Below are 12,226 nucleotides of genomic sequence, written 5' to 3'. Positions count from 1 at the left end.
TTTCCCCCCGAAAGGGGCTGCCAGAAGATAAGTGCTTGGTGCTGGCAGGGGAAAGTCATTGAGACTGTTTCCTGTATGGCTGCGATTTTTCCTCTCCGCTTTTGGAGGTAGAAGCACCCTATTGTTTAGGCCTGTATGAGCCTTGGGGCTGTGATCTGCCTCTGGGGCATCTGTATCTTCCTCTTTGTGGCCTGTCTGACACTGGAAAGGACCAATTCTTTGTAGGCCAGTTCCTGCTAAATCTGGGAGGCTGTACCTGCAAGAAATCCTTAACTGTTTGCATAGATTTAGCTTTGTCCTCCATTTTCTTCAACACCTCTTCTGTTTTAACACCAAACAAAGTATCATGCTGTAATGGAACATCTAATAGTTTTGTTTTACCATGATCAGGCAGATTCTGTTCTTTTAACCAAGCATGTCTCCTAATGACAGAACCTGTAACAGCGATCCTGCAGGAGGCCTCTAGAGAATCAAAACCACATTGCAAAGTATGCTTTCCTACTTGTTCAGCTGCATGCAATAATTCCTGCATTTCTTTGTTTTCTGCACATTCTGAATTTGTTAACATTTTCTGTTTAAGCAGTGACGTAAGATATTGCTGATATTTAAGCATATGAAATTGGCAATTTAAAGCTCTTACAGCCAAGGTAGCAGAAGTAAAAATCTTTTTACTCCATCTGTCCAGGGCCCTATAATCCCTATCAGAGGGGATAGGGTTTTTTGCAGTGGAAGCCTTGACCCCTTTGAGACCCTGAGAGATGGTTTCTGGGTCAGCAGCAGGGTTTTTATAAAGAAATTTATGTGAATCAGGAACCCTATAGTATTTGTCTGGCTTAACAGGGGTTGGTGGTAAAGAGTCTGGAGATAGACTGGACTCAGAAAATACATCATCTACAATGTCTAAAACAGGTGGGATAGCAAGGGGCCTGTGCTGAGGCAATAAAAGGAAGTCTCTGAGCCTTTTCTTGGATTCTGAGTAATCTTGGCTCTCCCAGTGGAAATGCTCCCTCATAGTGTGCAATGTCTCTGCAAAAGAATAATCCTCAGGAGGAGAGGCTGAAGGGATAGATTCTTCAGCGTCAGAGTCCTCATAGGGATGAATAGAATATTCCTGTTCAGAGGAGAAATCAGAGGAAATGGAAACCTGGTCTGAAGATTCGTATTCTATCTCTTGCCTAGGCCTCTTATCTGGAGGGAGATGGGAACATCTGATCAAAGTAATTACGTCTTCGGCCATTTTAAGCATCTGTTTTTTTTAGACATGATGGCCTGTCCAGGAGAATGCTGTACTTGTTTCTTTGTCTTTAGAGCTGCTTTAGTTTTTGCCTTTGAAGCTGAAGGTTTCACATATAACTGTGTAGGCCTCAAAACACCGTCAGAAACCGATGCCTGCTCAGTGGCTCCAGACCCATCTGAGGGAATAGTTTCCGAGTGTCCAATACCTTGAGTTTCCAGTGGCCTAGTCGGCTCCACATGGGAGTCAGAAGCGGCCTGTGGCTCTGAGGTAGCGGGCGTCAGGGGCTGTGAAAGCACCTCACTGAGAACCGGCGACAGGCCTAGCAGAAGCCTCGTCGTCGGTTTTGGATCTCGGATGCCTGTCCTTTTCTTTTTCTTTGCGCTTTTTATAAACTCTGGTAGTCGGCTGTTCTGACGGCATTATATAATTGAATCTTCTGCCAAAGTAATGGAATGCAAAATCGTACAGACACTTAATAGTGCATTGGTTAAATCTAGCACAAAACAGACAACTAGCAATGTTGTGGTCAGGGCCTAGGCAAGGAATACAGTAAGAATGAAAATCCTTATGAGGTATTTGCTTCCCACAAGAAATACAATTATTAACTTTTTCTGACATCGGTCTGGAGCAAGAAAAAAGTTTCCCCAACAGGGTACTTAGCTTTAATGAAGACTTCGGATTTGAAATTCGAATATGAAAATCTTTACTAGCTATGTCTTGGTCTGGTACAGTAGACAGTGACCAGGAAGACAACTACGTCAGCATTTCAATATCCCAAGCAGACTGCAATAAGGGGTAAAACATCAAACTACTAATGCAATCAGCATCATTTTCAGTCAACTTACCAACATGAAGATACTTCGATTTACTCTTCACATCTTTCAACCATCCTGCATTAAAGAGAAATTTAAGATACTTAATAAAAAGCATTAGAATTCTGCAGGTCAAAAAAGTGAGCAGTTTGCAATGCAACTAATTCAACCCATCTATTCCCATTATGATGATGACATGTGGGCATCAGCAAGTGACCATTAAAATTCTTACCAAGATCAACACTTCTTATACCAAATCACATGAAAGGCATCAAAATAGTCTTGGAATTTGCCAAAAATCTGGTTAATCTGATATGCAACATTTTTTATGAAAAACATTTTCTGAATTTTGATTGCATGAACTATGGTAAAAAGGTACAAAAGCTTAGCAGCCAATTAAGGATTTGAAAAAAAACAATGAATGATACTGTTAGCACTTATCAGACTAAAACACAACTACATTGTTCTTTATTCAAACAGATTGTTAGTAATAAAATCAGATTTATAATCACGCAAATAATTCAACTCAAACATTTCAAATGCACCTCCACAGTGGCATAACACGGCAACAAGAGTGAATGAAATAGACAGTCCAGTTACTCAACCCATAAACTTTATTTATTTATTTATTAATTACCTATTCATTAAGTAGATACATGGGCAAAGCCCATATGAAGTCTTGTATGCATCCTGAGATAAAAAGGAACACTACTCTGGAACAAACTACCTATCTATATCAAACAAAGCTCCTCATTAGCACTCTTCAAGAAAAATCTTGATGATTGGATGGGAGATAGGAAATTCACCCCAGGGATCACTTCTGTGGCTCTGCTCGACAGGGGCACAGGAAAATAATTTTCTTGGGTGGCAAAAGCCAAGGCACCTTTTTGGCTAGGCTTATATAGGCCATAGGGCCAATAGCCTAGTACCCACCTATGAACCTATGTTTCAAAGTATTAGGTCCTAAAGATTTTAACAGTACCTTTATCTTCAAAGGCCTACACAGTACAAAAAAGTCTGTCAGATAACAAATGCAGAAATGCATACAGTTAAATATTTTACACAGATTTTCAAAGTACACTGAAATTTAAGTACAAGGAGACCTAGCAAATAATTGTGGCACACAAGAAGCCTTTGCCAAAAAGGCAACTAACTAAAATGAGTAATAACTCACCCAAGAATGAAAAATCAGTAAAGTAGACCTTAATTCTGCATCTTTTTACTGTGAAAAAAGTCTATAGTTAAATAAAAGCAGTGGTATTCAAACCTCAACAGTCTGTGTAAAAAAATATTTTCTCTGCTGATTCAGTAGCCCTTTTTCAGCCACAGGAATATGTCCTGTTTGGTGCATTTTTTTTGTTTTCCTTAATAGCATTCAGCATAATGAGTAAGTGGCATCAGGGGAAGGGTGATAGAATTTTGATCTGTTTGTGAACTACTGTGACAGCTACCTGAATTACGAAAGATCACAAGGGATTGAAAATACAGTCTTCCCTGTCTAATATTCAACAGCTTCTAAAATCCTCTGTAGTACACATTTTCTAACACAATCAAATCTATTTGCAGTCTGGCCCATTCTTTGCCTATTTTCCTTTCTGGTGGATAAAATCCATTGCTATGTATCCATTATATGATGTCTTGTGATTAAAACTTTAATAAAAGAGATATGATTGTCTAAGACAATCATATAATTTATGTTGTAAATGAACTACCACTACTAAAAAGATCCATTCATTCAAAAATGGTAACACCTTAAACTCTCCTCCATTGCGTGTATGTGTGTGTGTGTGTGTGTGTGTGTGTGTGTGTGTGTGTGTGTGTGTGTGTGTAAAAAGTAAAAACTGTTAACTGGAATTTTAGATTTTAACATTTTTATCTTGCCAAGATTAATGTATAACCAGAAATCAATAAAACCTAGCAGCTGATCATTTGATGGTCTTGGCAATTTAAGGTAAAGATTATGAAAGGAAAGAAGTTTTCATTTAGCACTTTTCTTCTCCTCTTCAGCAAATATGACAACTTAACTGAAATGCACAAGCTCTGCTGTGAAAGTCAGTGCAAAAAATATAGTACTTACAGCAACATAGAGACAATATTAGATATGTGATCATAAGGACCATAAGATGTCTAGTAGTATGTACCTATAAGCAGACATACAAAAGTTTGTGCCACCCAGACATTAGCAGAAATGTATGTTTACAAGTTACTGTACTATGGCCAGCTAAGGATATCTTCTTACTTGGACAGAAACTTATAAAAAGCTGAATGAAATTCTTGTTAAGAATGGGGACTTCCAAGATGTCTGCACACTGAGTAACAGCTTACTGTCAGATCTCCCAGTGTTAAAGCAGATACTCAGAAAACAGAGAGAGTAAATTTCTTTGTGGGTACATTTCAGTTACTGGCTAGTAAGTGCACTGCCTGGATGCCAGCAAAAAAGAAATTCAGAGAACCTGGGAAAAAAAACAATCCCAAAAGGTGAAGAGAAAACATTAGCTGACAAGAATCCTGCAACTGTTCAACAAAACGCAGTTCAAGCTCAAGCTTCGGTACAAGAAATGACGCCCATTAATCTACAGGAAAAAAAGTCAAATGTGCTCAGAGCTGATTAAAATAAATGAAACACTGAAGGAGTTAACATCTCAAATAACAAAAAGCTGGAAAAAAATGAAAGAAGCTTTAAAAAGATATTATATTGAGCTGCAAAAATCACAGGTCAAAATGAATAAAAAGGCTGGCTGAGTATGAGACTACTCAAGAAGACGCCTTTCAAAAAATGGTAGAATTAGAGGACACAGAATGCAGGGAAAACCTGAGATTTTCTTCTGTACCAGAGAAACTGAAATGAACATATTGTATTAATTTTATGAAAGCACAATTAAGCAAATGGACTGGTATTCCACAACAGGAGTTGTTCATTGAAAGGGCTCACCACTTAAGCTCCATACCTTGCCATGAGAAAGCAGCCAATACCTTTTATAGTAAAGATACAAACCTAACAGCAGGAAGAGTTGACTAACAAAACTGTGGCAGAATGACAAAGTACTAAAAGTTGGAGACATTAGAGTGCTGGATAATTATTACGGACTGTGTACCAGGCAGAAGAGGAGTAAATTTATTCCAGCAATCAGGGAATGTTGAAAAGCAGGTGCAAGATTCAAGCTGCTGTATCCAGCTACCTTCAGAATATTTTCTACCTGCAGGGTCAAAGTATTTTTTTTTTCATGCAGACCATGCCAAGAAATAAATACAAAGTTTGTCCAACAAAAAGTTGGCCATCAAGTAGAAGGGGGTTCTTCTCATTATACTTCTTCTGATAACAAAGCTCATAGACAGACTATGCCAGTGAAACCTTTTCCAATTAAATGTTTGAGAGACATTAAAAAGCACCAGAGATGATTGGAAGAACCAATAGTATGTTGGAAATGAACCAGAGACTGGACTTGGTTAATGGAGATCAACCGGAAGAAAACCAGCAACTCAGAAATTAATGAATAAATGTGGGATTACAAAGCATGAATTATATTTGTGAAATATGACAGAAGAAGAAAACTTGGAAATACTGGATTTTTTTACTTTGTTGAACTTGTAGGGGGCGCCAAAGAATATGCACTAGCCAGGAGTCAAACTGGAGAACCACTTGCTGTGAAGTGACAACGCTAACCACTGCACCACTGTGTCTCCCACATTAAAAAAAAATACAAAAAATAAAATAAAAAGAGATATTGTTAAGAATTAACAAGAACTATTTAGAGGGACTGACAAAGGTTAAAGTATTGCAGAATGAGGGGGGGGATCTCACAGAACAAGAAAAGGTGCAACTGCAGAGTGCTAAAGAGAAAATAAGGGACTACCTTGATACGTAACATACAGGAGTTGAAAAAGATTGCTATTAAGCAACTGTTTTTGATAAAAACTCCAAAGCACAAAAGCCTCTATCATAATGGCTCAAGCAAAAAAAATACTAGAAAGGGGGTGTTGCTAAGCTTAGAGAGCCTCTAAGAAGGAAATAACCAGAGATCCTGTACAGGTATTAGAAATTTAGGAAACTTTCTGAAAATCTGTAAAAAGCAGAGAAATGTGTAAATCAAGAAAAAGTACAGATGGAAATGTTTATGGAAGAATTAAATATGACAAGGTTAGAAGTAGATGAGGCTAAATTACTAACAGTTAGGATATGAGGAGAAAAGATAAAAACAGTGATGTATAACCAATCTACAGGAAAGTCTCCAGGAATGGATGGTATTCCTGTGGAGGTTTGGCAGCTAGGAGAGAGAAGAAAGTGATAAAGATCAGAAAGGTTGTGTTTAACAGTATTTTGAAAGGAGGACAAGCACCAAAATCATATAGAAAGCAGTGGTGGCTGTAATACCTAAACATGGTAAAGACCCATTAGATCCAGCTTCATACAGGCACATTTCAATTCTAAACTATGATTATAAATTGTTTACATCTATAATGGTAAAAAGAATAGCAAATGTGATGCCAAAATTGATAGATATGGATCAATGTGGCTTTGTGCAGGGAAGGCAAGCATTTGACATTAATAGAACAATGATGTTCCAGACAGAAGCAGAATGTAAGAAAATACCACGGTTGTTGGTGGTTCTTGATGCAGAGAAAGTAGTTGTCAGAGTAAGATGGGATTTTGAGAGTAAGGCAACGGAAGCATTTGCATTCCCTGATAAATTAGAAGGTTGATTAGAATAGCATATGAGGGATCAGAGGTGAAAATTAAATTGTTCGGGAAGGAGTTCTTCTCTGACAAGTTCCATTTGAGCAGAGGAACCTAGCAGGGGTGTCCTCTTTCCCCTTTGTTATTTCCGTTATATTAAGAACCATTGGCAAAAAAAATAAAAATAAGGGACTCCGAAATCTATGGATATAATTGTTATGGTAAATAAGAAAAGTTGGCTTTATTTGTAGATAATATTATTTCATACCTGATAAAACAAGAAAACGACATTTCAGTATTGTGAAAAATTCTGAGACAGTTTCAAGTCTTTTTGGGATACAAAATTAATGAAAATAAAACAAAGGCGAAAGCTATTAACTATGTACCTACACATGAATTAGTTCAGCAATGCCCATATTTATGGGGACATGATAAAATAAAGTTCTTAGGGATATGGATTAAAAGTTATAATGTATGGCAGCTAAGGATATGTGGGAAGAGACTAAAAAGATAACACAAACTGAGAAATTGTAAGCTCTGTTTTATGGATATGGATATCAAGATAAAAGCAGTGAAAATGTTTTTAGTCCCTTTAGTTTTATACACAGGTCTGGCATATTTTTATCAACCAGAGAAGAAGTTGTAGAGAGCATTTATTAAAGAGTTGAATGATTTTATCTGGGAGGTCAAGAGTCAAGTGGGATAAGTTGATCCTACCAATGGGACAAGATGGTTTGGGATTACCTGATTTGAAGGGGTATTTCAGAGCTACACAATTAAGGTTAATGTACTTAGCACAAGCAAACAGCTATAATTCAAAGTGGAAAGGGATAATGGTGAAACGGGGGAAGCTCAAGAAGCAAGGAGAGACTGGTATTTTGGGGATGCAGATACTTAAGGAGAATAACAATAACCATACAGAATATTATATTCTTAAGGCAGCACAAAATATTCTAAGAACTAAACCAACAATGGAATGGAGAAAGGAGATTCTGCTGATAGGGATGACTTCAATTAGGGGTACGGAGAATATGTAAGAGGAGTCTGGAGTTCACTAGAGAAAACTGTCAAAAGAAGACAAGGTACTGGGAGCAAATAATTAGAGAGGGAAATGTAACAGAATGGGAAGAGGACAAGAATTAATTTGGACTGCAGGCTAGAGTTTGCCTTCTTATCAAGGACTGTTATCGTAGTATAGGAAAAGAGAAAGAAATGGGGGGATCTTAAGTGAAAGACCAGCACCAGTAGAGTTTTTAGTAGAATCTGGAACAAAAAATGCTGTTAAAAAGGGATAATTAGTAAGGCATATAAAATACTGCATGATAGCTATAGGAATTGATCAGAGGAGGTTAGAAAGGATTGGGAAGAGAGACTGGATAAGCAATTCAGAAGGAAACAATGGGAGGATATATGTACAACTCCCAAATATGTAACAAAGTCTAGAAGATTTAGGAGCTTTGCATGGAATTGTTTACATAGACAATTTTATACCCCAAGCAGACTCCAAAGAATTTTTCTTCAGGCAGATTGAAAATGTTGGGGGGGGGGTGATGAAGAAAAAACAGGTAACTGGGAACGTATGTTTTGGGACTGTAATGAGGTGGCAGACTTTATAAATTCCTTCCAGACTATTCTGTCAGAAATAGTGGATGATTAAATTGGTGTGACTAAGGAAATGTTTTTTTTGAGTTGTGATACAGAATCGAAATTGCCTACACATACTAAGGCCTTGATGAGTTTAATTCTGGCGCCTACCAAAAAAAAAGCAATTACTAGAAAATGGAAATCAAAGTCTAAACCAACTATACTAGAAGTAGTGAATGTAGTAACAGAGATAAAAGATCTGGAAATGGGATCTTTAGAAAATGGTAGGAACAAATTACATAGAAAAAAATGGGAATGATGCAAACAATACATGCAGAATAATGTTTTGTGAGAGGAATGAGGGTTAAGGGAAGGCAGGAATTAAATGAGTTATATAATGTTTGACTGACAAGAATTGTGTAGATTATAAGTGATGTGTAATGTTTGCAACTGAAAATATGTCAATATGGTTTGTTTTCATTTATAAAACTGTATGAATTCCCATGCCATAAGTGATAATTCAATACAGATGTTTCTTGTTAAAAAACATGTTAAGATCAAAGGAAGTTACCAGGCTAATGCCCCTAGGGCCCTTACAAGCCTAGCCAACCTCTGCCCTTGTTTCCATGAAGAGCACCTATTGCCCCTTTCCAAGAGAGAGACACAGGTGGAACCCTGGGGAGAATGTATGGTTACCCATCCAATTTTCCAGACTGTGCTTGAAGGGGGCCAAAGAGGTGTTCTGCTTGACATTAATTGGGAGTCTGTTCCACATGATGCTGCAACCTCTGGGAGACAATCCTGTCCCCCCAGCAGCTTATATTAATGTCACATACCAGGTTAAGGTCTTTAGAGCGAGTAACTCATGAGCCCTTGAACTTACGGATATGCAGCATTTCCAATAAAGCAGAGTCAGAGATTGCCTTATACACAAGGCAGAGATCGCCCCTGAGTAGTCTGTATGAAATGGAGTAAAGTTACAATGATTTCAGCCAATTCACATAGGACAGACGCTGAATACCCTGAGTTCTCCTTGTGAGAAACGTTTGTCATCTCTCCAATTGATGCAGGTACCTGGAAAGGTACATATCAAAAGGGGCATTATACTCAAATTACTGGCCTGATGAGGGGAAAAGTACAGGAAAGTTATAACTTCTTTTTTTTTCTGGAAGCAATGCCTTTAACTTATGAAATGAGCAATACAGAATGCCCTTCTTACCACTGTGGAGATATGGTGATCAAAGCTAGGGTTGTTGTCAACCTGTGTGCCCAGGTCTCTCACCACTGAGTACATGCTTAGGGTATTTCTATTGACATGGTAGTTAGCAAGAACATCGCTCTTACCGAAAGGGATGAGAATACATTTTTTGCGTTGAGATTAAGGCCATGACTTTAGCACAAATCATTTGTTTGCGTAAGACCCTCTTGTAGGATGTTGACATCATTTGGGGATTCTATGACCACTCCCAGTTTGCAGTTGTCAGCAAAATTTGTCAGCCACAGACCTTTAGTTTTTGCTTATACTGCAGAGAAATAGATTCTGAACAGTAGTGGTCTGAAGATTGATCCCTGTGTAACATCACTGGTTAAGAGTCTGCTGTTGGAGGTTGATTACCCCACTTTGAATGTATGGGTTCTATCGGTGAGCCAGTTAGCAACCCACCTAATGATATAAGGGTTGATACCTAGCTGGGTGAGTTTGTCAATAAATCCAGAGTGCAAAATAGTGTCAAAAGCCTTGGCCAAGTCCAGGTAGGCTGAATGTATGCATAGTTTTCCCCTCATCCAGGGCTCTGGTGACCGTCTCAAAGAAGTCCACCAGGTTTAACAGGCATGATCTCTCTCTGACAAATCCAACTGAGTAGGGTCAAGTGTTTGGAGATTACCTATATCTTTGTTGATAAGGTCCATGATGATTTGCTCCATGGCACTGCAGATAAAGTTAGTCGGGCTAATAGGTCTACAGTTCCCGGAGTCAGTGGAAGCACCACCCTTGAGCAAGGGGATAACAGTGGCCATTTTGCATTCAGCAGGGACGAGGCTGGTACTTAAACTATGATTGAAGAGAGTACCCAATGGTATTGCTAATTTTGATTGGAGGCATACCTCTCACCTGTACTGAATTCCTCGGAATTTACTGGTTTTGAGGTCCAAATAATGGGGTGCCACAAACTCCCGAGTGGCCCCCTTGATTCCCCGGCTTTTTTTTAATTAATTTTGGGGCGATTTTTTTTTTTTTTTTTTTGCTGACATCACGTGCAGAGGCTTGCGCAGTGATATCAGCTTTGTGAGCAGCCTGTCAGAATTTGGCTGAGGGCTCAGGTGTATGACTACTGTACTGTACTGTGCTTTGTTTATGTTTTTATGGTCAGCAGCATGTGACAGTCTCATACGTTTTGCACTGCAGCAGGAGCAGTTAAATTTCCTCTTCTTCCAGACCAATTTAGAGAGGGATTGGACTATCACGCAGAATTCTTTAGCAGGCCAGGAACTTCGGGAAGGGCGCAAGTGGGCTGTGAACGGTTTTAATAAATTAAAATTTAAATTAACAAAACTGACGACTAGGCCAAAGTACTCTTAAGAATAGGTATATATCTGAACTCTGAATTTCTATCTATAGTATGCCCACACATGTGTGTGACTAAATGTGGCCTTGTAAGTGAGAAGACTGTGAATTTAATCATAATTTTAGTGCAATGATTTTGAGAGCTGACAGTCTGAGAAGTATGCCTCCCATACATGTAAAATAACGTGAATATGCTTAACATCACGCTGTAAAGCTGGATTTTCATTTACTCTAGTGATTTTTGCAGTTGTCAGCAGAACAGCTTACAGTTTTAGTAATGAAGCAACAGGGCCACCTCTTCACAATGCATTTTTACGATGACTGCACTAAGCAATGTATTGCTATGGAACTCTATTTTTAGCATTTATTTTCCAGTAGGAGTCGTATGTAGGTGGACTCTATTAAGTTAAGGGGATAATAAACCTTGAAATGGTTAATTGTTTATGTAATGTTTTAACATTTATGCACTGACCTTTTAATTTAAAAACTGTACAAGCATTAATTTCAGCTGGATTATACAGACAAGATTTCCTAACAATTGAAAATGCCGAACCCTGCCCATCTGGTTAGAGTCAGGTCCCTGTATAACAGGAGTTTATCGTTACACAGACTGCTGCCTGTTGACCTGAAAGCTCTGAGTGAATGTTATGTAAAAGACAAATTTAAAAGAAACAAAATTGCTACCCATAGAGACATTTATGGCCACGTGGGAGGTAATATTAACCTTAATAGACACATTCATCTTGCACTTACTGATTCACTGTTAAGTCCTCACATCTTGTACACATTTGGAAAATGATAGCAGCTGCGTGATTCAAAATGTATTCAACTTGGAACAGCTGTCTTATTTCCTGGTTTGTAAGAAGTTAAGTAAAGCCACCATGCACCCCCACCACAGGGTGGCGATCTGTCTTTACTTGAGGCTAATGAAAGCAATGACATCAAGGAAATTCACGCCTGTCTTTCTGACCTTACGTCATCAGTAAAAGGTTACATGTTTTACTTCACCCCGCCCCCCCCTTTAAATTTAAATTCAGAGGAGCAACACATATATTTATGAGCTTCCACATGTCCTGTTGAGTAGCCCACTGCCCACATACTAAGATACTGGTTTCCATTTTTATATCGGGAGATATTTACTTTGAGATTTTTACCTTGTAGTTGCTGAAGTAAATATAATTACCATATTTATTCAAGTTATTCGTTAAATTATTAACCTAGGAAGGGAATTGTAGGAGCATAGTCTGGTTTATAGTTTAGGATCACGCAGTATGTACTTGTAGACTATACGACCCAGACTATACAATCATAGGTAGGTACTAGGCTATCGGCCCTAGAGTCCATACAAGCCT

At 38.3% G+C, this 12,226-nt stretch overlaps 1 protein-coding gene across 4 annotated transcripts in view; it reads right to left on the bottom strand.

Annotated features, from left to right (window-relative positions):
• Nucleotides 1-12,226, bottom strand: part of CHID1 (chitinase domain containing 1) — a 1,907,544-nt gene that overhangs the window by 1,759,037 nt on the left and 136,281 nt on the right. For all 4 annotated transcript variants that reach the window (XM_044082893.1, XM_044082892.1, XM_044082890.1 and 1 more), the window contains exon 5: nucleotides 2,083-2,127. In XM_044082893.1, coding sequence (XP_043938828.1) covers nucleotides 2,083-2,127 — 45 coding nt within the window. The remainder of the gene's footprint in view (nucleotides 1-2,082; nucleotides 2,128-12,226) is intronic.

The sequence above is a fragment of the Protopterus annectens genome, chromosome 9.part0 (genome assembly GCF_019279795.1).
Source record: "Protopterus annectens isolate FY-2018-M chromosome 9.part0, PAN1.0, whole genome shotgun sequence".
NCBI classification, from domain to species: Eukaryota; Metazoa; Chordata; order Ceratodontiformes; family Protopteridae; genus Protopterus; species Protopterus annectens.
Note: the sequence above shows the minus strand (reverse complement) of the source record. Positions and strands in the feature narration are given on the sequence as shown.